Genomic DNA, 24,925 nt, shown 5'->3' with positions numbered 1-24,925 from the left:
CGGACGAATTACCCCCCTCGATCCAATCCGCGGTGGTTTTGGTCTACGTGGCGTACACGTGGAATCCCAGTCAGCGTTTTTAAATTAAACAATGGTGGGACCCGCCTGTCATACTCTTTCACTTTGCCCTCTCTCTCTCTTCATCTCTTCTCTCTCTCCCACTCTTCGTCTGTCTCTCTCAAGGATCGGCGGCGGCGGGAGACACTGAGGGGTGGGCGACGGACGGCGGTGCACGGGGGCGGGCGGCGGCGCGCGTCGCGGCGACGGCCGAGCGGAGGCGGCTGCAAGCACGGCGCACAGGGCGGGCGGAGGACGGCGGCGTCGCGGCAACGGCCGAGCGGAGGCGACTGCGGCGGCGGCTGCCGGCGCTACTGGGTGAGCGGCGGCGGGCACGGCTGGGCGAGCGGAGGTGGCAGCAGCGATGGGCTCGATTGGGCGCCAACGTCGCCTCGCGTCGCACCATGCCCGTGGTGCCCGTGGCGCGCGTGGAGCTAAAGCTGCTCCCGGTGGTGCGCGAGGGCGACAGCGCCCGCCGCCCGCAGTGGATTTCCGGCCGCCGGACGCGGCCCAACTCTCCACCACGCCCGCCGTGCCTAGCGCTGGCCACCAACTCGCCGGCCACATCTGAGACAGAGAGAGATTGAGAGGAAGAGGGGAAGAGAGAGATATTGAGAGGAAAGTGGGGAAGAGAGAGAGGTGGGACAATATGACAGGCGGGTCCCACCATTTTTTTTATTAAAAAACACTGACTGGGATGCCACGCGTACGCCACGTAGACCAAAACCATTGTGGATTGGGTCGAGGGGGTAATTCGTCAGGTTTGCATAGTTGGGGGGTGAAGAATGTTCGGTTTTGTGGTTTAGGGGGGTAATTCGGACAACCGCGATAGTTTGGGGGGGGTAATTTGTACTTTTTCATTTATTTAACTAACATGCCTAACATGTGGCACATAAAATTAAAGCCACACTTAAGCTGTATGAAAGCAAGTTTGCTACACTTTTACTCCATCTATCCCATAATATAAGGGATTTTGATATTTTGCTTATACTATTTGACCACTCGTCTTATTCAAAAAATTTGTGCAAATATAAAAAAATGAAAAGTTGTGCTTAAAGTACTTTGTATAATAAATTAAGTAAAAAAACTAAATAATAATTCTAAAATTTTTTGACGAATGGTCAAACAGTGCAATCAAAATATTAAAATCCCTTATATTAAAAGACAGAGGGAGTATATACCAATAACACATGGGACCCACATCATGGTGAAGGAATCTTACCTTAGAGGTTGTTTGGTTTGCTCCTAAAATTTGCCAAAGGTTGACACACCTCATGTTAGACAAGTTTGGACCAAGTTAATTTATCGTTTGGTTCATAGCCACACTTGTGGCAATATTCCTTCTTATGTATTATAACCCCACGTGCCATCAACTCAATAAGGTGTGGCGCAATCCTATTTCGCTAGTTAAGGTGTGATTTACCTTTTGTAAGCCACAACTTAAATAAGTGTGACATAAAAATACGGTGAATGGCGGCAAACTTAGTAAAGCATCCAAACAGTCAAAATCTGGCTAACTTGAGTTGTAGCAATAGTCAGGCAAACTGGGGTAGTGAAACAAAAACAATCCCTAGGGTGTGTTCGGACCAAAGGGTTCCCAACCCCTCTCAATCGTATTCCGCGCGCACGCTTTTTAAACTGCTAAACGATATGTTTTTTATAAAAAGTTTTTATACGAAAGTTGCTTAAAAAATTACATTGATATATTTTTTTTAAAAAAATTAGCTAATACTTAATTAATCATGTGCTATGGACTGTTCTGTTTTCGTGCTAGGGTGATATGTTCCCATCCATCAGCAGCGAACACACCCTATGTCCCTATCTGTGGATTGCCAGTGCGAATCTCGACGTACGTGGCGGCAAATGCAGCCGCAGTGCTTGCTAGGTGGAGCCCCAAGCGGGCGTCCAGGTCGCCGGAAAACTCCACGGCGCGCTCTGGCGGTGTCAGGTCACGGGCGCCATGGCGCGTCCCATGGCGACAACCACCTCAGTCTCCCCCCCTCCCCGCAGCGGCGTCTCGACCTCATCGTCTGTGCCTGTGCGCGCCGTGCTGCCGAGTGCTAGCGCGCTAGAAGCGTCGGCGTGCGTACGTCCGCGCGCGCGCGCGGTGCTCGCCCGTGAGCGCCCCCGCGCCGTGGCCGCTAGCGCGCCCGCCCCGGGCCAGGTGGCCGCCTCGCCGGCTCGCCGCGAACACCTGGCGCCCATCCACGCATGCATCCATTCCATGCCATGCACGAGATGACGAGACGAGACTGAGTTGATTAATTGATTAACATACAAGCTGCTTGGTTAGTGCAGTGCTTTGTGAACTTGTGATTGGATCAGGTGTTGACCATGGGAGATTAGTAGCACTGACAGTAGTTCGTGTTCAGTGTACGTGTTCAGTGTTCAGTGATCAGCGGAGGCGTGGGCGTCCATGGCCGCTCTATAAAAGGCGCGCCAACCCATCTCACGCCACCGTGCAACGTCGAGCCGCGCCACCAGCATCCATGGCTGCGGCGCTCGCCACCGTCGTGTCTTTCCTGCTCGTCGTCCTCGTCTCCGTCGCCCACGGCTGGAACAAAGACTGCCCGCCTCCCGGTAGCGGCAGCAGCGGCGGCGGCCACCACGGCAAGCCGCCCGGTAGCGGCAGCGGCGGCGGCGGTCACCACGGCAAGCCGCCCGAGCACCACCACCACCACAAACCTCCCCCGTCTCCCCGGTGCCCGTCGTGCCACCCGCCCTACACGCCGCCGACGCCACGGCCGCCGCCAACTCCGCCGTACGTTCCATCTCCACCACCATACGTGCCACCCTACATCCCGCCGCCGACGCCGCCATACGTTCCACCCTACATTCCGCCGCCGACGCCGCCATACGTTCCACCCTACATCCCGCCGCCGACGCCGCCGTACGTCCCGCCGCCGACGCCGCCGTACGTCCCGCCGCCGACGCCGCCGTCGCCGCCGCCGTACGTGCCGCCGCCGAGCCCGCCGGCGACGAAGACGTGCCCGATAGACGCGCTGAAGCTGAACGCGTGCGTGGACGTGCTGGGGGGGCTGATCCACCTGGTGATCGGGCAGAAGGCGAGGGCGAAGTGCTGCCCGCTGGTGCAGGGCGTGGCGGACCTGGACGCCGCGCTCTGCCTCTGCACCACCATCCGCGCGCGCCTCCTCAACATCAACATCTACCTCCCCGTCGCGCTCGAGCTGCTCATCACCTGCGGCAAGCACCCGCCTCCCGGCTTCAAGTGCCCCCCGCTCTACGGCGCCTGAACTGAACAAACCAAGCAGCAGCTAGCAAAGCTTCGTCGTCGTCGTCAATGGCGGAGGCTACTATACTACACCCTCGCTAGCTAGCTATACTGTGCTACCTTTACTCTCTCGATCGTACTCGTGTCTGCGATTTGTGTTGTATTAATGTACTACCTCCGGTTTTAATCCAAGTGTAGTTTAATTAATTAATTAATCCACGAGAAAAGATCCGACTTATGATCAAGTCTCTGTGCGAATTGAGGAATCTCTCGGTGAATTATACTGGAAGCATATCAATCTGAACTAGTTTTCGATTTTTTTGTGTGAATAATCGTCCAAATTACATCGGTTTTCCGTAGGTAACCAAATGGTAATGACAAAGCTGCTCATCAGTACTTCAGCTTTGCAGTTAAGAATGAGAAGGCCCAACAGGCAACAGCCCATTAGATGCTAGCTAGTGCAGTACTTAGCACGGCCCATCACATATTGCATCGGTGACGTAGTGAGTGACGCACGCTGTTGCAGTGCTCTGCGCCTCTGCATCTCCTTCTCCTGCACACTTCCCTCTCGAATTCGAAAAACTCGTATAATTCCCCTCCACAGCTCAACGGTCGGGATCCCATCTCATCGTGCCCGCATGGCGCCATCTTCTCCGAGAAGAAATCGGCATCGGACGGCTACGCCCACAATCATACGGTCCCCGAAAGTCCACGCCGCCGTCTCAATTTCAGCGGCCCCCCCGCAAAAAATTCACAAAAAAAAAAACCCGCAACAGCTTGCACTGCACGCTGCCCCCTCGCCATGTTCCCCGCGTTTCCTACCCCAAACTCACTGACGCGTGGGGGACAACCGGTAGGGCCCACATGTCTGTCGGGGTGGGCGGTGGTGGTGCCCACTAGCCTGGTTACCTGGAGATATTGCCCCCCACCCCACGACGCCAAAATCCGCGCGGGAAACAGCTCCGCGCCCGCGCGCCAAACTTGCTCCAAATCGAAGTATTATTTTCTCTCTCGCGATTTCTCCGATTTTTTTTTCTAGCGATAAATTAATTAATGCTCCTCTCGCCGCGCCGGGAAAGCATTTAAATCTCCCCCTCCTCCGCGCGGTTCTCCCAACCCAAACCCTACCACGATTCCTCCCCACTCCCAATCCAATCGCCGAGGCGGAGGCGGCGGGCGCGCGTGCACACCAGGTGTTCGACGGAAGGCCTCGCCGGGTGGGGGGCGAAGATGTACGTGGTGAAGCGGGACGGGCGGCAGGAGACGGTGCACTTCGACAAGATCACGGCGCGGCTGAAGAAGCTCAGCTACGGCCTCAGCCAGGAGCACTGCGACCCGGTGCTCGTCGCGCAGAAGGTATGCGCGGGTGTGTACAAGGGCGTCACCACCAGCCAGCTCGACGAGCTCGCTGCCGAGACTGCCGCCGCCATGACCGCGTCCCACCCCGACTACGCCTCGGTAACAGCCACTGAACTTCACCGTTGTTGGTTTTTTTGTTCCCCATTCGGTAGTACCTTGTCTCCTCCTGACATGTGGATTGCTGTTGTGAAGCTCGCGGCGAGGATTGCGGTTTCCAACCTGCACAAGAACACCAAGAAGTCCTTCTCGGAGACGTAAGCGATTGATTGCTTTTGTTTCAGTTGAATCATGCGAAGGGTGTTGGGATTTATGGATTAGGATGTGAATTGGGATTTGGTCGTTGTGGATGCAGGATTAAGGACATGTATGGACATTTCAACGAGAGATCTGGGCTGAATGCTCCTTTGGTTGCCCACGATGTATATGAAGTCATCATGAAGGTGAGATATCAAATTAAACTTTAGGGACTTGCACTGATAGCTGTTCTTGTTCTGATTTGTAAAATTTACTGTTCCATTCAATTTATTGGTCATTAGGATTATTGATGTATGTTATGCTTCTTACGGTTTCTGATGTTCTGATCCTTATTTTCAGAATGCTTCTCGCTTGGACAGCGAGATAATTTATGATAGGGACTTCGATTATGATTATTTTGGTTTCAAGACTCTGGAGAGGTCTTACCTCCTGAAACTTGGCGGGAAGGTTGTTGAAAGGCCGCAACACATGTTAATGAGAGTTTCAGTGGGTATACACAAGGATGACATTGAGTCTGCTATCAAGACCTACCATCTGATGTCTCAGCGCTGGTTTACTCATGCTTCACCGACCCTTTTCAATGCTGGCACTCCAAGGCCCCAAGTACTGCACATTTGACCAGAAAAATCCTAGTCTTGGACTCTGAAATTGCTTGCTTACTCTTTTATTCTCTGCAATGCAGTTAAGCAGCTGTTTCCTTATCTGCATGAAAGATGACAGCATTGAGGGAATCTATGATACTTTGAAGGAATGTGCTGTCATAAGCAAATCTGCTGGAGGAATTGGTGTATCAGTTCACAATATTCGAGCTACTGGGAGCTATATCCGTGGAACAAATGGAACCTCCAATGGGATTGTTCCTATGCTACGTGTTTTCAATGATACTGCCCGTTATGTTGATCAAGGTGGAGGCAAGAGAAAGGGTAGGTTCTATGGTCAATTTTATTTGTGAAAATTACTCTAATACCATAATCTCCAGGAATTCTCATACCCTCCTAAAAATCAGGTGCATTTGCTGTGTACTTGGAGCCTTGGCATGCGGATATTTTTGAGTTCCTTGATCTGAGAAAGAATCATGGGAAGGTAAATTCTCAACCAGATCCTCTTATTAATTCCTTTGCATAGAAAACTGTAACCATTTAAATCTTCTGGATTTGTTGCGACAATGAGCTGATTTCAATGTATCCTTGCATCTACATTTTCTGAACTTGAAATGGATTGCTTACATGTAATAGATGTTATGATGCAGAGCTGAATGTTCAAGTCTTTGGTGCAAATTAGTTATACCATTAGAAAAAACTGGTGGATAGAAGAATAGCAGGCTCTAGTGTATTTCTTCCTATAATGTTCAGAAGCTTTTCACTATCCAGCATACTGTGATCACTGGACAATTTGATATGCTTTGAACAATTTGATATGCTTTGCTTGTGCTGTTTATGTTTCTAATATATGCCATTTCTCCTAACTTAAAGGCTTTAGCCTGAAGAAAGATCTGAAATGCATGTTTTTATGAATGACAATTTAATAGGAGGAGCATCGTGCAAGGGATCTTTTCTATGCACTCTGGGTTCCTGATCTATTCATGCAAAGAGTCCAAAATAACCAAGAATGGTCATTGTTTTGTCCCAATGAAGCTCCAGGGTTAGCTGATTGCTGGGGTGATGAGTTTGAGAAACTGTACACAAAATATGAGAGAGAGGTAAGTTGGAAACGAAATTTAATTGTACTACAGTTTATTGAAGTTGGAAAAGATTACAATAACATAGCTTTGTACTTTCAGGGCAAGGCAAAGAAAATTGTCCCAGCTCAGACCCTCTGGTTTGACATTTTAAAGGCACAGATAGAAACTGGTACACCATATATGCTTTACAAGGTAAATTTGGTAGCAAAATTAGTAGCAAGGAGTACTTGATTTTGGACCCAAGATTCCTCCAAATATGCTGCTGGCTATAGTCAGGTTCCAAGTATTCATTCCGAATGCTCTTGTTGTCCCACAGGATACATGCAATAGGAAAAGTAACCAGCAGAATTTGGGCACAATTAAATCTTCAAACTTATGCACTGAGATAATTGAGTACACAAGCCCTACTGAAACTGCTGTCTGCAATCTGGCATCTATTGCTTTACCACGTTTTGTAAGGGAAAAGGTATATCTTGTGCTTTGGCTGATTTCAACCCTAAATGTTGTATGTTTTCATGTCTGATCATAAGATTCTGTTGCAGGGTGTCCCCATAGAGTCCCATCCATCTAAACTTGTCGGGAGCAGTGATTCTAAAAATAGATATTTTGACTTTGACAAGCTTGCTGAGGTCTGCTGTCTGCTCGAATCTGTTTATTCTAAAAATAGATACTCTTGCCTATGTCAGTGAATGTTCTGACACGCTGTTGATTTTACCAGGTTACTTCAACTGTCACATACAATCTCAACAAAATAATTGATATTAATTATTACCCTGTTGAAACCGCAAAAAGATCAAATATGCGGCACAGGCCAATTGGCATTGGTGTTCAAGGGTTGGCAGATACTTTCATATTACTTGGCATGCCATTTGATTCACCAGAGGTAACTTTTCCTAGTTCAGTAATATAGTAGTACTAGTTAGTAGTCCTTCCTACACTTAACTGATGTAAAAAATGTGATCCCCTCTTTTCAGGCTCAGCAATTGAATAAGGATATCTTCGAAACTATTTACTTTCATTCTCTGAAAGCTTCCGCTGAGCTTGCTGGTAAAGAAGGTCCCTATGAAACATATGAAGGGAGCCCTGTCAGCAAGGTTTTTTGCTTTTACTAATGTCACTTTTTTTAGTAGCTGAATTTACCAATTTATTTATTGGTGTAGTTTGACTAAATTGTTGGTTGGATATCAACAAGTAATATTCTTTCTAAGGCTGTTTTCTATCCACTTTTCAGGGCATTCTCCAACCTGATATGTGGAATGTAGTTCCATCTGACAGATGGAACTGGCCATCTCTACGGAGTACTATTTCTAAAGTTGGATTAAGAAACTCTCTTCTTGTTGCTCCAATGCCTACTGCTTCCACTAGTCAGATTCTTGGCAACAATGAATGCTTTGAACCTTATACATCTAACATATACAGCCGGCGGGTTCTAAGGTTTGTAACTACACTGTTCTTAGTGCTCGTGCTCACTACAGGTGCTTATGATTGATTTTGTTTAATTCTTTTCCAGTGGGGAGTTTGTTGTGGTTAACAAGCATCTTCTCCATGATTTGACTGAAATGGGTGTTTGGACTCCAGCTCTGAAAAATAAGATAATTTATGAAGATGGTTCTGTTCAAAAGATGACAGAGATCCCAGATGATCTAAAAGCAATTTACAAGTATGTTGTTCATTGTCCTAAACTCCTAATGCTATGTTCTACCAGATGCAGATATTCATTTATCTAAACGTTTAACCTCAATTGTTCCAGAACGGTTTGGGAGATAAAGCAGAAAACGCTTGTTGACATGGCTGTTGATCGTGGATGCTACATTGATCAGAGCCAGAGTCTTAATGTTCACATGGAACAACCAAACTTTGGGAAGCTGACTTCTCTGCATTTCCATGCTTGGTCCAAGGTATTATTAAGGCTATGTGAAAGCATATTCCTGAACTCTATGCAGCCCATATTTATTCTGTATTTGTCATGCCATGAAAAAGAACTGCTGTCTTTAGATTGTGTTTTTGCAAGGTCTACAAGTAAACATGGTTTCATCTTGGTTGATTTAGGGCCTGAAAACTGGGATGTATTATCTACGAACACGAGCAGCTGCTGACGCAATCAAGTTCACAGTTGATACTGCCCTTTTGAAGGCCAATGGAGTATGTCTTCTGGCCCTCCCCATAATTGTTTTACATTCCTGAATAACCAACTCACCATTAAAAATATTGTTCAGGAAAACGGCACCAAGGCTGCAGAGGAAGAGGACGTGGAAGCTAAAATGGCTCAAATGGTTTGTTCCTTGAACAACCGGGAGGAGTGCTTGGCGTGTGGAAGTTAGATGCTTCACTACACAGTTAAAATCTATTTTTAACCAAGACGACACCATTATACAACTGGCTGATCATTTGGTCTCAATAACTGAAAAGGGAGCCCTTCGTGTAGTTTGTATGAGCTGATTTCCATACTGGGGGGTAGTGGGGCTCCCTTGTCTGCTGAATTTCATCTTTGGCTTGTACTGTAACATCAAAATTCTTGGGTTACTGCAAATGTACATATGTGTTACTGTTAACGTTATTGACGTGTGGTGTTGCCATGTTGGCAATGGTACTTTGGGTTTGGGAGTCTCATGGTTTTGTATTTGCTTTTGCGTTATCATTTTTTGATGTGGTACGAGTGGCACATCTTTGGCTGTGTGATATTTTCAATTTGTTACTGTAATGGAATTTATCAGGAGCTGTACATCAGTGTGTGCAACATGATTACTTTTTCCGAAACAGACCGTAAGTTCAATATGATGGTATTAATATTAGCAAGAGACTAACTAGCATTTTCCCCATGGAAGTCCAGAAAAATGGCTAGGTCGACTGCTTGATTGATAGGCACATGGATATTGACTGGTGTACTATAACAATTTAATGTAGAATTAATCATTTGAATTAATTTTTTATTTCATGATAGGAAATCACTAATTCTTAATTCCCTCAATCTCCAGTAAAATTAAGCATTTCAACTGTAACGGATGCAGACAGTAGCTTAAGAAAAAGAAAAGCAAGGGCTGGAAGCTTCAAGGATTAGTATGAATGAAGACCAATAACAGATTCAAAGCTTTGACAGATTATTTCATGGACTAATTCTTGCCTAACCTAGTCAATAACTTGACCCTTGTACACACGCACAGTACTAAGGTACTACTAGTACAAAGTACTTCGTGCGATTTAGATCGTATCTAAGAAAGAGAAAAATATTACTACTCCCATTGATCTGGCATTCAATTTTTTTAATGAAAATAGTGCTCCATTCATTTCATATTATAAATCGTTTTGAATTTTTCTCTAGTGAAATTTCTTTAAGTTTAATCAAATATTAAAAAATTAGTAATATCTGCAACATAAAATTAGTTTTATCGAATATAACATTAAATATATTTTTATAAAATATTTATTTTGTGTTTGAAATATTGCTATATTTTCTTTATAAATTTGGTCAACAGGGAAAAAGTCAAAACGACTTATAATAAGAAAATGAGGGAGTACTTATTAGTCTCATATTCTAAAACAATTTTAAAGATGACATTCCCTTTCTATCGTTCATTAATACACATTTACAACTCTTATGGGCTCATCTCAACAAATCACAGTTAATACGGCTGCTTTGGAAAAACAATAGGATGTATTTAACAATGTGATCTGCCATATCTCTTTAATTTGTGTGAGATTTGTTACAATGATAAATAATATGAAACAGAGAGAGTAGCAACAAGTACCATGACTATGTGTTTTTCCCCCACTCATTATCCATTTAAGCTGCTTCTAATTGGGGGTGGTTATGGTAACATTCTTCGAAGTTAACAGTTCCATCAAACACTTTAATCCTTTATTTATGTCAGGTGAAAGATCAAAACTGTCCCAGACAGAAACGATCCATCTCTTTCAACATGCAAAAAAGACAACTTTAAAAATGGAAAAACAAATGACAAAACAAACAAGAACACCATCCATTGGCCGAAGCAAACGGTGTTTGGTGTTGTGTGCGGACACATCGGATGGCAAGTCTTCCTACACGACCGCCAAATCCCTCCTCCTTCCTTTGAAGTTAATAAACCCTCTCGAGACTCCATAGCCTCTCTTGATTTTTCGTTTCCTTTCCCAGCGACGAAACTTCCTATCAAAACCGCGGTTTTATACCGGTTCTAGCCGCCAAGAACCCCAACCCCCGCCACCCGGCGAACGCGCCCTGCGAGAAAATTTGGTGTTTTGGGGCCTTTTTGAGGTGGGAATTCTGAGAATTCTGAGGGTTCTTGCCTGTTGCTCCGAGGATGAGGAACCTTCTCACGGTATGATTGATCGCCTTGTTGCCTGTTATGAGTTTTATAGTCGTGTTAATTGGTTGTTCTTGTGGTGATTTTGGGGGTGAAAATTTTGAGTTCTCGGTTCTGATGGTGGTTTTTTTTTAATTTTGCCGGTTTCTGATTATTGAGGATCGTTTTGTTTGCTGAAGCCTTTTGAATATTTTAATTTTGGTGAACTTCATGTTATATGGACTCCTGGTTTATGTTTGGATCGATCTTGATTGACTTCGTGACAGGATCCGATTTGGTGTTCTTACTGATATCTGTGGAAATTCTTGAGTTGTTAAGAAATATCTTTTTAAGACTTTTGTCAAGACATGATTATCATAAATATCTTGATGACCTTTTGTTTTTTTTTTTAAAAAAAATTCTTGACAGGATTACGCGGTGAATTTTGTTCCTGATTTTGTATTAGATATTTGTTTGAAACGAAAAGGCAGGAGGATTGCCTTTTATATGTTAATTAATAGAGCAGAGCAGAATTTGTATTAGATATGCTATTATATTTTGCAAGACTATATATTTGGAATGACCACAGTACCTTCTTGACCCAAGTTTTGATTGCAAGCCTGATATAATACTTTTTTTTTATCTCTTTCAAATTTTGAGAAAAATGTGAAACTAACAGCATATTTTGTGGTTCTTCAATTTTACAGGATTCGTTTGAGCTCAGCAAAGTGGACCAAGCCCCTGCAAATGTTGATATCGAGCTAGGGTTGCAGGGTGGCATGTCCAGTTCTGCGCAGCCTGGCTTTGAAGGCTTCTTTGAACAGGTGCGTTCAAGTTTCGGAATATCAACATAGCTACTCAGAACTTTCTTAAGTGATTGAAATGGTTGCATTCACAATATTCAGGTCAAGGAGATCGAGAAGCTACTTGAAACATTGACAAAGTTACTGAAGGACCTTCAGGTGAGCTGCAATATCAAATTGGACCTGTTGTTGAATTTAAATTGCAGATATTGAACATGCATCAAATCTCAGTAGCACCTACAGAATATAGTAATATACAAGTGTGACGATGTGATACGTGTATTCCAGATGCTGTTAAATTAATAGTGATTAATTTCCCTGAATTTGTTTGAATGATTTTTTTATTCAACAATGTTACTCTTCATCTCTCTAAAAGTCTGCGAATTTCATGTAGAACTCAAATGAGGAGTCAAAAATTGTTACCAAGGCATCAGCCATGAAAGGTACAATACGGGATTTTGGTTCTTTCCTGCAAATTGGATAGCTTATGGATACTTGCGTTGCTTCAATTTTGCATCACTAATTTGATTCCTCTTTTCAAACTGTAGAGATTAAAAAGCGCATGGAGAAGGATGTCAATGAGGTGACAAAAACTGCACGTCTGGCAAAATCAAAAGTAGAGAAGTTGAATAAAGACGTGAGTAAATTTTCTCTCAATATTTTTTTCCCAATGGTACATCATTAAGTACCTACTACTTTATCTTTATTACTTCCTACAGATTTGATATATGCCACTTTGATTTTCTTTTCTGTTACAGAATGCTGCAAACAGAGAAAAACCAGGCTTCGGTAAGGGTTCGGGAGTGGACAGATCCCGGACTACAACCACTGTGTATGCATCCTACATTCATTCTCTTGCTTCTTTCTTGTCCTTTTTGTTATGTTTTTCACATCACTGACTTCCAGTTGATAATCTTATTGCAGCTCATTGACAAAGAGGTTGAGAGAACGGATATCTGAGTTTCAGGTACCGCCTTTTCACTAAGAATTTCATCAATTATTGCACACAATCTACCTGATAGAAATTATTTAGCACACATGGTTGTTAATTCACCAACTCATGTACTCTGAAATAAGCACTAAGCATCAGGATTGTACCTATATTGTTCAGTTTGTAAAATGGGCGTGGTTGTTATCCTTACTGTGAACTATTTTTGCAGACATTAAGAGAGGCAATCCAGAAGGAATACCGGGATGTAGTGGAGCGGCGCGTTTTCACTGGTCAGTTATGTTAAATTCTCAACATGGTATCATGATTTCTATTTGAATTGCACTGATAGCCTTACTCTTGTAATCATCCATTGTGTAAAATTATCCAAAACAGTCACTGGCGAGCGTGCTGACGAAGAGGTAAGAAGTATATTAACTTCAAATCATCTGTTAACAAATCTGCATATGGTGTGTTGCTAACACCTGGCCAAATTTTCAGACAATTGACAGGCTGATAGAAACTGGGGACAGTGAGCAAATTTTTCAGAGAGCTATTCAGGAACAAGGCCGTGGAAGGGTACCGATTCTTTTGGCCCCTCTTATGATAATTCTAACATAGAAAGCTTAATGCCGAAAAAAAAAACATGGTTTAACCTGAATTTATGGCTTTTGCAGGTGCTTGACACTCTCCAAGAAATTCAGGAACGGCATGATGCAGTGAAAGAGATAGAGCAGAAGCTTCTTGAGCTGCAACAGGTAATGAATAAGCAATCTTCCAGAAAATCGAAGCTCCAAATACTGTGCTTACCTTGCAATTGTGAATGCAGATTTTCCTCGACATGTCCGTGTTGGTTGAGGCTCAAGGCGAGATCCTGGACAATATAGAGTCACAGGTAAAATTTTACATGCCATTTCAGAGGATCTTTGCTACTCCTTTGTGAGCCACATTTTTGTTCTGACTTCTGAATCCCTGAACCTATGACCTATCTATCTCTCTTCAGGTTTCAGGTGCAGCTGAACATATTCAGACTGGAACAAACCTCCTCCAGAAAGCAAGATTTCTGCAGAAGAACACACGGAAATGGACCTGCATAGGGATTGTCATCCTCCTCATAATCATCCTCATCGTCGTCCTCTCCTTAAAGCCGTGGTCTAAGTAGAAAAACCTGCATCTCAGAAGCATCATGTTCATGTCGATTTTGGCTGGCAATGTTTATCTTTTGTGCAGTTCTACTTCTAGTTGTGTATATGCCACGGTGTGGTAGTGCGTCATGTACATTCTCTGAAATTTTGGGTGCGAACTTATTCAGTTCTCTGTACTTCAAATAATGAACATGCAGCTTGATCATACATAATTTTGCTCATAAACTTTGTATATAACAGTATAGTTTTTGTACATATAAAAATTTGTTTTGAACATGACATTAAATGTTTGTTGGTCATCATAAAATAAACAAACAAATTGCCAGAATTCAAAAGAAAGAACAAGTTGTGCCTAGCCTTACTAGCCTCAAGGACGATAATGGGATGACATGTGGAAAAGAGAGAGAAGGGAATGGGACGCCGCGGGAAACTGACAAAAGAAATCAGACGTGCATACGTGGTTGACGAAAACAAAATTTTCGACCGGTTCAATAGTCCTTTTTAAGGTGTGTTTGCTGCTAAGCTGCTAGATTGTTTGAACTTTGAAGCACCTGTTGATAAATTGTTAAAAGGGAAGTCTGAAGGCTTTAAGTTCTTTACAGCTTTTCTTTTTTCGGATTCTTCAAACAGATTTGCTCCACGAGAATATATTTTCTTGATCCGATCGATGTGTTGTTAAAAACCACTTGTTTTAAATTATTTGTTAAGTTTATTTATTACAATATTTAATTTATCCCTACAATTAAGTAAATAATCGGTAGCCACAATCCACTCAATAATTTATTTAAAACTGAGCCTTAAAAGAGAATGCTTAGTAAAACAAAAGAGAATGTTTTTTTCTCTTCTCTATCTCTACTAACTAAAAGAGGAGTGATCCTCTTTCACCTCCATGTAAAAACCTATTTTTCCCGATAAACCATCCACTCTCAAAATTGATTTTCTCTATAACTTAAAAGAGTTGTTCTTCATCATCTTCATGTAATAACCTATTCCCTCCAATAAAAACCGTTTCACCCTGAAAAACTGATTTCTCAAAAAAAAAAAGATAGCCACCTTAAAAAACCGAACAGCCCACCCAAATCCTCTCACCAAAGAACAAAAAGAAAAGATAGGCATAGGCCTATAACTAATCTACTACCTTAAAAGCAAAGTCTTTCTCCTTCCATCCCATCTTTTCACCGAGCGCAGCGTGTGCACATGCAAAAAGTAACCATTGGATGTAATATTTTGTCCTCAATTATCTTTATAGCCCATCCCTAATTATATAGGCCTGACCCGTTACAAAGTACATACATATTACTATACAGTCTATACTACTAATAGATGGAGTCATCCTCCCTTCCTTCCAATATGCCCTAATTATATGGGCCTGACCCGTTACAAAGTACACACATATTACTATACAGTCTATACTACTAATAGATGGAGTCATCCTCCCTTCCTTCCAATATGCCCTAATTATATGGGCCTGACCCGTTACAAAGTACACACATATTACTATACAGTCTATACTACTAATAGATGGAGTCATCCTCCCTTCCTTCCAATATGCCCTACTTCCATATAAAAACCGCCTCTTTCTATCTCTGTCCCACTTCCACCTAAAAAACCTTTTCTCCCATAAAAACTGTTCAACCTAAAATACCGATCAGTGTAAAAACCAAGGGTGTCCCTAATGCGCGATCAGTCGTGCGGTCGCGCGGGCGCGCGACCGACACGTGTCCAGTCGCGCGGGGAAGAGAGAGCGCGACTAGCCGCCCATTAGCTTTTTCGTAAAAACCAAACAGCCCAATCGATCCAAGTCCTTCCACCAAACTTAATAAAAAAAACCCGTTACAATTCATGGGCCTATAATTAATTACACGAAAAGAGAAAATGTTAGTGTGCATCTTTTGATGAAATCGGACTGGGCAGCATCTTTTGTTGAAATCGGACTGGGCGGTTGTTTCGGCTTCCTTTCCGTAAATCCCACAACCTATATAAGCTATAGCTGATCCTAGATCCTGCGCCACTACACCACCCAAACACTTCGATGGACGCCCTCAAATTGTGATTGCAGATTTTCCTTGACATGTCAGTGTTGGTTGAGGCTCAAGAAGAGATGAACATGCAGCTTGCTTATGCATAATTTTGCTTATACTGTACCACATTCATAATATTCATAGTTCATAGTGCTAAGGAGCTTACTGAACCACAACACCTCAGGCCTCAGTAACACCAGAACATAGAATTTGTCACTTGACTCGTGTGTTTCTGGGATAAGATCAACATCCATTAGAACAGGTAAATGTTACACATCAAATCCTTGATTTGTTTTACATCATCATGGCAGTCGATGGTACAACAGAAAATTAGGGTGACATCTGATAATACACTGTAAAACAGTCAGGAAGCAGCTTCCTAATCAGGCTATTTCAACTGGAGCAGCGTATCTCTGCAGTGGCTATTCACAGGAAGCAGACGCAGCTCCCAGCTATCAACTATAATTTCTACTCAAACAATCTGCTCCATAAAATCGGTATCATCTTTCCTCAAAACTCCTCTTTCGGGACTTGGACTTGTGTTTTCTTCCAGAACTCTTCACACTGTGATCTTGTTCGTGCTGCTCAGTTTTAATTTTGTTATCCCTTGACCTTTTCCCGCTGGAAAATTTGAGCATCACATGTAAAAAACAAAAGCTAGAAAGCATGAGTCGATTGAAATACCAGCACAAAAAGTAGCAGAGATACTATGTTGCATATCCAGACCTGTTGATTTCCAATGCATATTCATCATCGTGTACTGACAACCAAAGCATGGATCCAGTGTGAGGTGGGATTAAAGAACCAGTTACGTGACAATTCATTTCTGCATCCACCCTGTGATTGAACATCAAAAGAAGAGAACATGATCAATCTGTCACTCGGAATATGGAGCCTGACATTAGCTGGTTCCAATCATCCCATAGTCCCTAATTTAACCATTCAGTTGTACCGGGGAATAAATTGCTGGTCATTTCTTGTACATAACACAGGAAGCTAAAAGAAGCTTTTGCTATATAGATTAGCTGTGCTATGTAAATGCATGTGTGTATTTCAGAAAACCATTCACATTGTTTTTTTATTAGACTTAAGAGCCATTGTATCAAAATGACTTTTTTCAGGGCTCCTGTCATAATAAGCACACCAGGGGAAAAACAATTCTAACATGCTAGAACAATGCATGTTCGTGAACAACGTACAGCAAGTACTGCATACAACTAACAAATTACAAATATAGTAACATACAAGTGCCATAACTTTTGAATAAAGGTGTTTCACAGTGGAAAGCAAACAATGAATGAAAATTTTGAAACTGTCAAGGGGACTAAAGATCAGCCCATACCTTTTCACAGAAAATCGTATCATGCTTCCCTTTTTAATCACGTGCTGTTTGTCCGACCGGCTTACAAATTTTCCTCCATACTTTTTCTGTGTAAAAAATATAGAATTATCAATATCATTTTAAGATAAATTGTTTTTACGAAATTAATATTATTTACAGAATAGATAAGTTTGTGAGCCACATATTGTGTTCACTATTCAGTGACCACACAAAATGGAAGTATTTGGCATTTCTTTCACAGTATAATATGAGATTCCATAAGATTCTTTCCAGTGGATCAGAAGTTAACCAAATTGTCACAAAACGTACAATTTGTGAAGCATTGAATGGACTGCCCCACAATCAATTCTTTCCACAATAAATTTAGTCATTTAGTAAGCACTGATCCTAATATTTCCAAAAAAAAAAACACTTGAAAGCGGTGCAACAGCAGTGATATGCTTCCAACTACTAACAATGATCAAACAGTATTTGAACTTAGTTATTACAGTTCCTGCCAAGCTATGTTCCCCCTTTCACATGGCAGTTGTTTTGTTGAATACAATTTGTGAAGCATTGAAGCACACATAAAAAATGGATGCTACCAATAAAACCGATTAGTACACTAGAGACACAAAGAGTTTCATCTATAAATTTGAAAGTCACAATGAAAAGAACAGAGAGTACTTTCAAACCATCATTAATCATTATGAAGAGAAAAGCTGATCACTTGATCTTACTCTTTTGAACTTGAACTTCTCATGAATATCATCCAACATGATGGCGGCTGAAAATACCCCTAATACAATGGCATGTATTGATTCCTTTCCAAGCATTTCAACCTTCCCTTCTAATAGGAAACAATAAGGAAAAAAAAATTCAGAATCACATGTTCCATAATTTACCAGATTGGTTGTTCCATTGAAAAAAGATATAACAAATGGAGCCATCTACTTGCAAAACAACACCACACTTGATACAACACAATATGAAAAATGTTCTGCTCAAGTGCCGCAAATTTGTGTAGCCACCATAACATGCAGGCATCAGCTGATACAAAAAATGCACTTAAGCAGGACAGTGTAAATACTCTACAAGTTAAGGGCTTCTGTAATAACACAACCTACCCAGCATCATGTCTGGTTTCGGAGAGTAAAGCAGCAGATTTGCGTGCACGGGCACGCCAAAGTATGGTACCAAACCATTCAGGATTTTGCCTTGTTCACTCTCTACAGTTGCTTCATGAGCCAATAGTACGCCATCGAAGCGATCTTCATACCTGCATATATGAAAATCAATCACCCCCCGGGGAAAAAGCGAATCTCGTGGAAGCTTGGAAGCATCAAGAACCATCATGCCATGAGAAATCGCAGTCCCTATGACTCCCATTTCACCTTCCTTTCTTCTTTTTGTACCGTAATTTAATTTATAAATGTCTTTAGAAAACTAGCATGGCATGGAGCCAAGAACGAGGATGAGGAGGGGGGCAGTAGAGAGGACGCACGAGAAGAGGAGCGAGCTCAGCTGGCGGGCGACGGCGCGGCGGACGTCGGCGGCGTTGGAGGGGTGCACGTACACCGTCAGCTTGGCCTCTGCCTCCCGGAGCGCATCCATCGCGGCGGCGGCGAGGCAGGAAGCTAGTAGAACCCTAAGCAGCCAGCTTCTAGGCAGTGGTTGTTCGATGCAGCCGCGGCAGCAGCAGTAACCATAAGCCCCTAGGCAGGCGGCGGCCGCCGCGGCGAGGCAAGGAGGCTAAAACCCTAAGTCCGGCGAGCTCGAGTGTTTGGTGGCGCGGCGGCGGCGGCGGCGGCGGCGGCGAGGGGAGGGGAGAACGGCGACTCTGCGAGAAGGAGCTGAGCAACGGTTTGGATCGCTTCCTCGGCGCTGATCGAACGGCCACGGTCACAGTGGGTAGTGTATATGATCAGAAAATGTTTTGGATTTTGTTGATCATGGCAGAAAGTGTCGGTGATTATCAATGAGAAACTAATGGGCAAAAATTTTAATATCAAATCTATATAATGGCGTCCCATATGACGGGTTGGTTGATTGGAGTATCATCTTGGCACCAAATGGTTTCATGTGTTGTGAGTTGGTTGATTATTTACTTGTTACTAGTTTAATTGGCTTGGAGAAATTAGTGATGTAATTACTTAACAGATTCTATCTTGATTATTTGGTATGATTATACGCAGATCCCATTAAGTTTTTCTTCTAGTACCATATAAGCAAGTTAACATGTCACGTAGGATGAAACTGTCATCCAAACCATTAAGGCCTTATTCGGATTAGAGGATTTCTAGCATTAAGGCCTTATTCGGATTAGAGGATTTCTAGAGGATTTTTGAAGGAATCCTGTTCAATAGGAATTTTTCCTTTCCTATCATTCGGATAGCAAAAGTGGATCACAGGAAAACCAAGGGAAACTTTCCTCCGCCCTTGATTCCAAGGGAGAAACGCATGAAAAAATACATGGACTCTGACCTCTTTTTTTCATTTCCTTCATGTAAGACCGAGGAAATCAAGCCCTAATCAGTTGGAGTGACATGATGGGACTAATATTTTATTGCTTAATTAGACTATAATCTATGAGATTCCTGTTGATTGGAAAATTCCTATAGTTTATATATTCCTGTATTCCGAACGCTCCACACCATCAAATTCCTATGTTTTTCAATCCTACGTTTTGCACATGCAATCCTATAGTATTCCTGTATTTTTCCTATTCCCATGTTTTTCCAATCCTTTAATCTGAACAAGCCCTAAGAGACTTTGATATATTCCCTTTGTGCCGTAATATAAGAGGCTAGTACTAGCCTAATACTGGATAAGATATATCCTAGTGTCATGTCCAGATTAGTAGTTCTAGAACGTGTCATATTCAATACTACTAAGTTCTTATATTTTGATACAAATGTAGTGCATTGGTTTTAATAGTTGAAAATTTTAGACCTAATTAAAAAGGTCTTATTGGACACTTATAAAACCATGTGTTAAGAATCGACCTATAAAAACCCAGTGGCAGAGTCACCTCACGGGCAGGTTGGGCAACCACTCGAGCTCTACCGCTACCGTCTTCGCCATCAACACCTATAAAAATTAATTAATCGATCCTAAAAAAAATATTTTATTAGTCACTCGGGCTTAACGTCGCCGCCGGCTCCGTCTAAAAGAACATGTCCTCGTGTACAAGGCAAAAACCTCAAAGCACGGATTAAAAACCGATTTGGTAGTAGCATTCCAGCCCACCAAGCCTGCATAGCCCAGTTGCCTAAAGCCCAAAGGAAAGCTGTGCTGTGCCCCTTACAGCCTCGCTTCCCTCCCTTATTAATCCCCCTCTTCCACGCAACACAACCGCGGGTGTTCTGCTTTCGAACACAGAAGGGGGAGAGAAAGAGGGGGAAATCAAGAAGCAGAGAGAGAAGGGAAGGCGTCCGCGCTCGCAATCCCCACCTTCTCCATGCCGCGCCCCGCCTCGCCTCGCCGACCACCGGCGCCACCTCCTCCTCCTCCACGCCGCGCTCCGCCTCGCTGACCACCGGATCCACCGCCGCCTCCTCCTCCTCCATGCCACGCTTAGACTCACTTACCACCGGCGCCACCTCCTCCTCCAAGCTGTGGGCGCCCCCGACAATCACCGACGAGAACGCCTCCCCCTCCTGCTCCACCACGCGGGCACCACTCCGGCCACCGGCAGCTGCCTCCTCCTCCTCCTCCAAGCTGCGCAGTTGCACCTGCCGGATTGATAAGGTGACAGAGAGCTCACGCATCTCCTCCCCATTCACGTTCTGTTGTTCATTTTCTTTATTTTCTTTCTTGGCACGATCGCAAATAGAGGGGCTTTCTCCTCAAGATCGACGATGCCCAAGCGGCTTGATCCAGAGCTCGTGCACTCCTTATATCTCAACTGCAAGAAGGATCAGTTAGTTATCTATATTGATGGTTTTCTATGATTCAGAAGACAGGGCGTGCCATGCGATCCGCCGCTCGGCGATGCTGCACCTGCCGAGCTACGTGCTCTTCTGGTAGATCCGTTGAAACTGTGATTCTGAGTTCTAATTCTTGTACATTCGAATCTCTTTAGGTCCATTGAATCGATTGGTTTTGAGGCGAGAGGAGACCACCAACGCCGGGCGGAAATTGTTTGGCAACTCGTGCAAGATTCCAGGTCTGCAACGATGCAGCGATTCTTTCTTCTTGCTTATATCTCAACTGCGAGAAGGATCAGTTGGTGATCTACGTTGATGGTTTTCTTGATGATTCAGAAGACAGGTCATGCCATGCGATCCGCCGCTCGGCAATGCTGCACCTGCCGAGGTGCCTTCTGATAGATCCATTGAAACTGTTGATTCTGAGTTCTAATTCTTGCACATTCGAATCTCTTCAGGTCCATTGAATCGGTAGGTTTTGAGGCGAGAGGATCCCACCAACGCCGGGCAGAAATTGTTCGGCAACTCACGCGAGATTCCAGGTCTGCAGCGATTCTTTCTTCTTCTTCCTCGCAAGAATCACAAGATATCCATCATGTGTTTGTTGCAATTCAGTACTTGCTTATCTGTTTGATGTAGATTGTGTATTGCTTTGTTAATTCCTTGAATATGGTTTGCAGAATTTTTGGTGAAATGGATTTTTTTCACTTAAATTCCTTGTATATGCTGGCGAAATTTTAGTGTATTATGGTTCATGGACGTCAGAAATTGGATTTCATATCTGATTTAGTGAAAGTTCTCGCCAGTTTCCTCTTGTTCTGAATAAGGACCTTCTATCTAATTAAATGTATCTTCTTTATTCAGATTTGTTGCGCCTCAGGCAGCTGCTGATCTGACCAGCGGTGCTTGAAGTAAAGGTTTAGCGTTTGAGCACATCAAATTATTTGGCTATAAAAATTACAGACTTTTGATATTGGCTTAATTGATGAGGGTGATTATTATATTAAGTTTCATCTTTGTAATAAGATTGATAAGTTTAAATGGGCTTTAGTTTTGGTGTATGGGCTAGCACAAAATGAATTTAAGGAACACTTTCTTTCTTTTCTGAGTTAGTTTATATGTGCAGTCATAAAACCTTACCAATTATCATTGGTAGTGATTTTAATATTTTATGTAGTCATATGAAAAAGAATAATGACAATTTTGATAATAGATAGCCCTTTCCATTTAAATGCTATTATAGATGATCTTAATCTTAGAGAACTTTTAATATCTAGAAGAAATTTTACTTGAGCCAATAATCTAGCACTGCCAACTTATGAGAAGTTAGATAGAATGTTAATGTCGATGGAGTGGGAAAAAAATTCTTCAGAGAAGTTAGATAGAGTGTTAATGTCGACGGAGTGGGAACAAATTCTTCATCTACTTCCAATCGCCATCAAAAATTTTAAGTTTGAGTTGGGCTGTCTGTAAAGAGATGTTTTTGTGGATATGGTTAAGGAAATGTTTTTGTGGATATGGTTAAGGAAATTTGGTTAAGTGTTGTTGATGGTAATACTCTTTTAGAGAGTTGGCAGGCTAAGATTCGTAGATTAAGACAATTTTTAAGAGGTTGGGCCAAACATACTAAATTTTATTATAAAAAGGCATAATCAACTTTGTTAACTCAAGAAGAGCTTGATTCTAGACTTTATTTGAGGAATAGATTATCTTGTCTTCTAAGGGAAGAGAAAATTAAATGGTATCAGCGAGCTAACACTAAAGATATTTTGGAAGGGACTCAAATACTAAATATTTTCATTTCGTAGCAAATGGTAAGCATAGGAAAACAAGGATTTATCAGCTACAGGATGGTGATCAGGTAGTTAATGGTGATGCGAATTTAAAGGCGCATATCACCACTTATTATAAAGGTCTTTTTGGCCATCCCGAAGCTTCTTCCTTAACGTTAGATGAAAGCCAAATAAGTGATATTCCCCAGGTTTCTCAATTAGAAAATAATGCTTTAGTACAAGATTTTTTATGAGGAAATTAAACATGCGATTTTTCAAATGGAACATAATAAAGCTCCGGGTCCGGATGGATTCCTAGCTGAGTTTTATCAGGTTTTCTGGAATGTTATTAAGCCTGATTTGGTTAATTTATTTAATGATTTTCATGGTGGTAATTTACCTCTTTACTCTCTTAACTTTGGTACTATTATTTTTTTTTTCAAGTGCAAAGAGGCTTTGAAAATTCAACAATATAGGCCTATTTGTTTACTTAATATCAGTTTCAAAATTTTTACTAAAGTTGCTACAAATAGAATTTCTGGAGTGGCTCAGAAGGTTATTAGTCCCACACAGACGGCTTTTATACCTGAGAGGAATATTATGGAGGGTGTTGTTATTCTTCATGAAACGATACTACATGAATTGCACCGAAAAAAAGAGTGGTGTACTTTTTAAGATTGATTTTGAGAAAGCCTATGATAAAGTAAAATGGTCTTTTGTTCAACAAACTTTTAGAATGAAAGGTTTCTCACAAAAATGGTGGGATTAGATTGCATCTTTTATCCAAGGTGGACATGTTGGCATTAAAGTGAATGACCAAGTGGGATCAAATTTTCAAACATATAAGGGTTTAAGGCAAGGGGACCCGTTATCTCCAATTGTTTTTAATATAGTTGTTGATACGTTAACTATATTAATAAAGAGAGCAAAAGATGATGGTCAAATTTCTGGAGTGGTCCCTCATCTGGTTGATGATGGTTTATCTATCTTACAATATGCTAATGATAATATCATTTTTCTAGAGTATGATTTACAGAAAGCTAAAAATATGAAATTAATTTTAACTGCTTTTGAAAAATATCTGGCCAGTATAAATCACTTATGAAAAGTACTTTAAGGATTATATATACGTTCATAGAATAGCCGATCAAATAGATCTAACATGTATCAGCTAGTACTCCGATACCACTCTATGTCAAGATATTAAAACAGACAAAATATATCAAACAGCAAGTCTAATATACTTTAATGCAATAAAATCTTAATATAAAGGGCAGATTTAGCATATCAAGTGAACATGTAGGGATGAAAGGTAGCTAAATAAGGTAAGATCGGCTGAAACCCCGATACCATCTCCTTTGACGATCATAAGACAAACTAGATATCGCAGTTATGAATATCACTTAATAGATCGAACTCAACCGATGCAACATTAAGCATAAGAATAAATACAATATCTAGACATGTTGATGAAAACCTCTAAGAGATGGTAGATATGCTATATAATTTAGATTAACAATGATATCTAACTCTATCGGCTTCGGGAGGCCGACGACGACGTCGTCGATCTCGCCGCCGGTGACCCTGAACCCACCGCCGGCGGCTCTGCCGGTGCGGCGCCGACTGTTGGGCCCTGACTCGTGCAGACGCATTTGAGGCGATGATATATCCCCTTATTTTTTTTTGTTTAGTGAGAACAATATTTTATCATGGGACGTAACTACACAGCTAGTGGCAAACCAGCTACCACTCCATCCATAAGAGGCACCATCCACCTATACTTCAAATACAATTTTCTCTTAAACTATTCATCCGATCTACGATCCGATTACACCGTTGTGTTCGTAACAATTAAATCTTTACAACAAGATCTCACATGATTATATTTTGACGAAAAATCACAAATTACTTTTATGATATGTCTAAATTACTTTTAGATTTCACTAAGTTACTTCTTAGATATATAAAAGTAAATTCAGTAAAACCTAAAAGTAATTTACATATATTATAGAAGTAACTTAGAACAAAACGAAGGTAACTTTAGCATGTCATTTGAAGTAAATCCGTTGTAGAGATAAAAACATGACTCTATCTAAAAATTAAATTAATCAGCACAAATTATGGAATTAACTAAAATAATAA

The 24,925-nt window shown here is 42.1% G+C and overlaps 4 protein-coding genes across 6 annotated transcripts; 3 read left to right on the top strand and 1 right to left on the bottom strand.

The window, feature by feature from the left end:
- Positions 1-2,494: 2,494 nt before the first annotated feature.
- On the top strand, positions 2,495-3,534 carry LOC127776477 (36.4 kDa proline-rich protein-like). The gene has a single exon (XM_052302859.1). The coding sequence runs from the start codon at positions 2,547-2,549 to the stop codon at positions 3,309-3,311; it is 765 nt and encodes a 254-aa protein (XP_052158819.1). The 5' UTR covers positions 2,495-2,546; the 3' UTR covers positions 3,312-3,534.
- Positions 3,535-4,245: 711 nt separating this feature from the next.
- Positions 4,246-9,306, top strand: LOC127777659 (ribonucleoside-diphosphate reductase large subunit). The gene is made up of 17 exons (XM_052304269.1): positions 4,246-4,747; positions 4,841-4,902; positions 5,001-5,088; positions 5,243-5,506; positions 5,586-5,826; positions 5,910-5,986; positions 6,432-6,602; positions 6,684-6,776; positions 6,901-7,050; positions 7,127-7,213; positions 7,303-7,467; positions 7,559-7,678; positions 7,816-8,018; positions 8,095-8,244; positions 8,335-8,482; positions 8,634-8,726; positions 8,801-9,306. Exons 1-17 carry the CDS (start codon positions 4,520-4,522, stop codon positions 8,903-8,905), a joined length of 2,445 nt encoding a protein of 814 aa, XP_052160229.1. The 5' UTR covers positions 4,246-4,519; the 3' UTR covers positions 8,906-9,306.
- Positions 9,307-10,683: 1,377 nt separating this feature from the next.
- On the top strand, positions 10,684-13,995 carry LOC127777181 (syntaxin-132-like). Its single transcript, XM_052303722.1, has 13 exons — positions 10,684-10,900; positions 11,572-11,688; positions 11,770-11,826; positions 12,062-12,110; positions 12,216-12,304; positions 12,426-12,499; positions 12,592-12,634; positions 12,828-12,888; positions 12,992-13,017; positions 13,097-13,174; positions 13,273-13,353; positions 13,425-13,490; positions 13,599-13,995. Exons 1-13 carry the CDS (start codon positions 10,883-10,885, stop codon positions 13,755-13,757), a joined length of 918 nt encoding a protein of 305 aa, XP_052159682.1. The 5' UTR covers positions 10,684-10,882; the 3' UTR covers positions 13,758-13,995.
- Positions 13,996-16,014: 2,019 nt separating this feature from the next.
- On the bottom strand, positions 16,015-18,959 carry LOC127775809 (DNA-directed RNA polymerase I subunit rpa43). 3 transcript variants are annotated; one of them, XM_052302112.1, is made up of 6 exons: positions 18,587-18,959; positions 18,210-18,361; positions 17,823-17,932; positions 17,104-17,189; positions 16,488-16,598; positions 16,015-16,382 (listed from the first exon to the last, which is right to left on the bottom strand). In XM_052302112.1, exons 1-6 carry the CDS (start codon positions 18,694-18,696, stop codon positions 16,262-16,264), a joined length of 690 nt encoding a protein of 229 aa, XP_052158072.1. In that variant the 5' UTR covers positions 18,697-18,959; the 3' UTR covers positions 16,015-16,261. The 3 variants fall into 3 exon arrangements, with proteins under 3 accessions (XP_052158072.1, XP_052158073.1, XP_052158071.1); XM_052302113.1 differs by having other exon boundaries at positions 17,823-17,929; XM_052302111.1 differs by lacking the exons at positions 16,015-16,382; positions 16,488-16,598 and having other exon boundaries at positions 16,605-17,189.
- Between the last annotated feature and the right edge of the window lie 5,966 nt (positions 18,960-24,925).

Source organism: Oryza glaberrima, chromosome 6, assembly GCF_000147395.1.
Source record: "Oryza glaberrima chromosome 6, OglaRS2, whole genome shotgun sequence".
Classification (NCBI taxonomy): domain Eukaryota; kingdom Viridiplantae; phylum Streptophyta; class Magnoliopsida; order Poales; family Poaceae; genus Oryza; species Oryza glaberrima.
Note: the sequence above shows the minus strand (reverse complement) of the source record. Positions and strands in the feature narration are given on the sequence as shown.

Excerpts from the sequence above, each read along its gene's own strand:
- LOC127776477 (XM_052302859.1), top strand. The coding sequence starts at position 2,547 with ATGGCTGCGGCGCTCGCCACCGTCGTGTCTTTCCTGCTCGTCGTCCTC.
- LOC127777659 (XM_052304269.1), top strand. The coding sequence starts at position 4,520 with ATGTACGTGGTGAAGCGGGACGGGCGGCAGGAGACGGTGCACTTCGAC. Across the intron at positions 5,507-5,585 it reads CTGGCACTCCAAGGCCCCAA|TTAAGCAGCTGTTTCCTTAT; the intron begins GTACTGCACATT and ends TCTGCAATGCAG. Across the intron at positions 5,987-6,431 it reads TGAGAAAGAATCATGGGAAG|GAGGAGCATCGTGCAAGGGA; the intron begins GTAAATTCTCAA and ends ACAATTTAATAG.
- LOC127777181 (XM_052303722.1), top strand. Across the intron at positions 12,305-12,425 it reads TAGAGAAGTTGAATAAAGAC|AATGCTGCAAACAGAGAAAA; the intron begins GTGAGTAAATTT and ends TTTCTGTTACAG. Across the intron at positions 13,491-13,598 it reads TGGACAATATAGAGTCACAG|GTTTCAGGTGCAGCTGAACA; the intron begins GTAAAATTTTAC and ends ATCTCTCTTCAG.
- LOC127775809 (XM_052302111.1), bottom strand. The coding sequence starts at position 18,696 with ATGGATGCGCTCCGGGAGGCAGAGGCCAAGCTGACGGTGTACGTGCAC. Across the intron at positions 18,362-18,586 it reads CTGAGCTCGCTCCTCTTCTC|GTATGAAGATCGCTTCGATG; the intron begins GTGCGTCCTCTC and ends TCATATATGCAG. Across the intron at positions 17,933-18,209 it reads GAAACCAGACATGATGCTGG|AAGGGAAGGTTGAAATGCTT; the intron begins GTAGGTTGTGTT and ends GTTTCCTATTAG.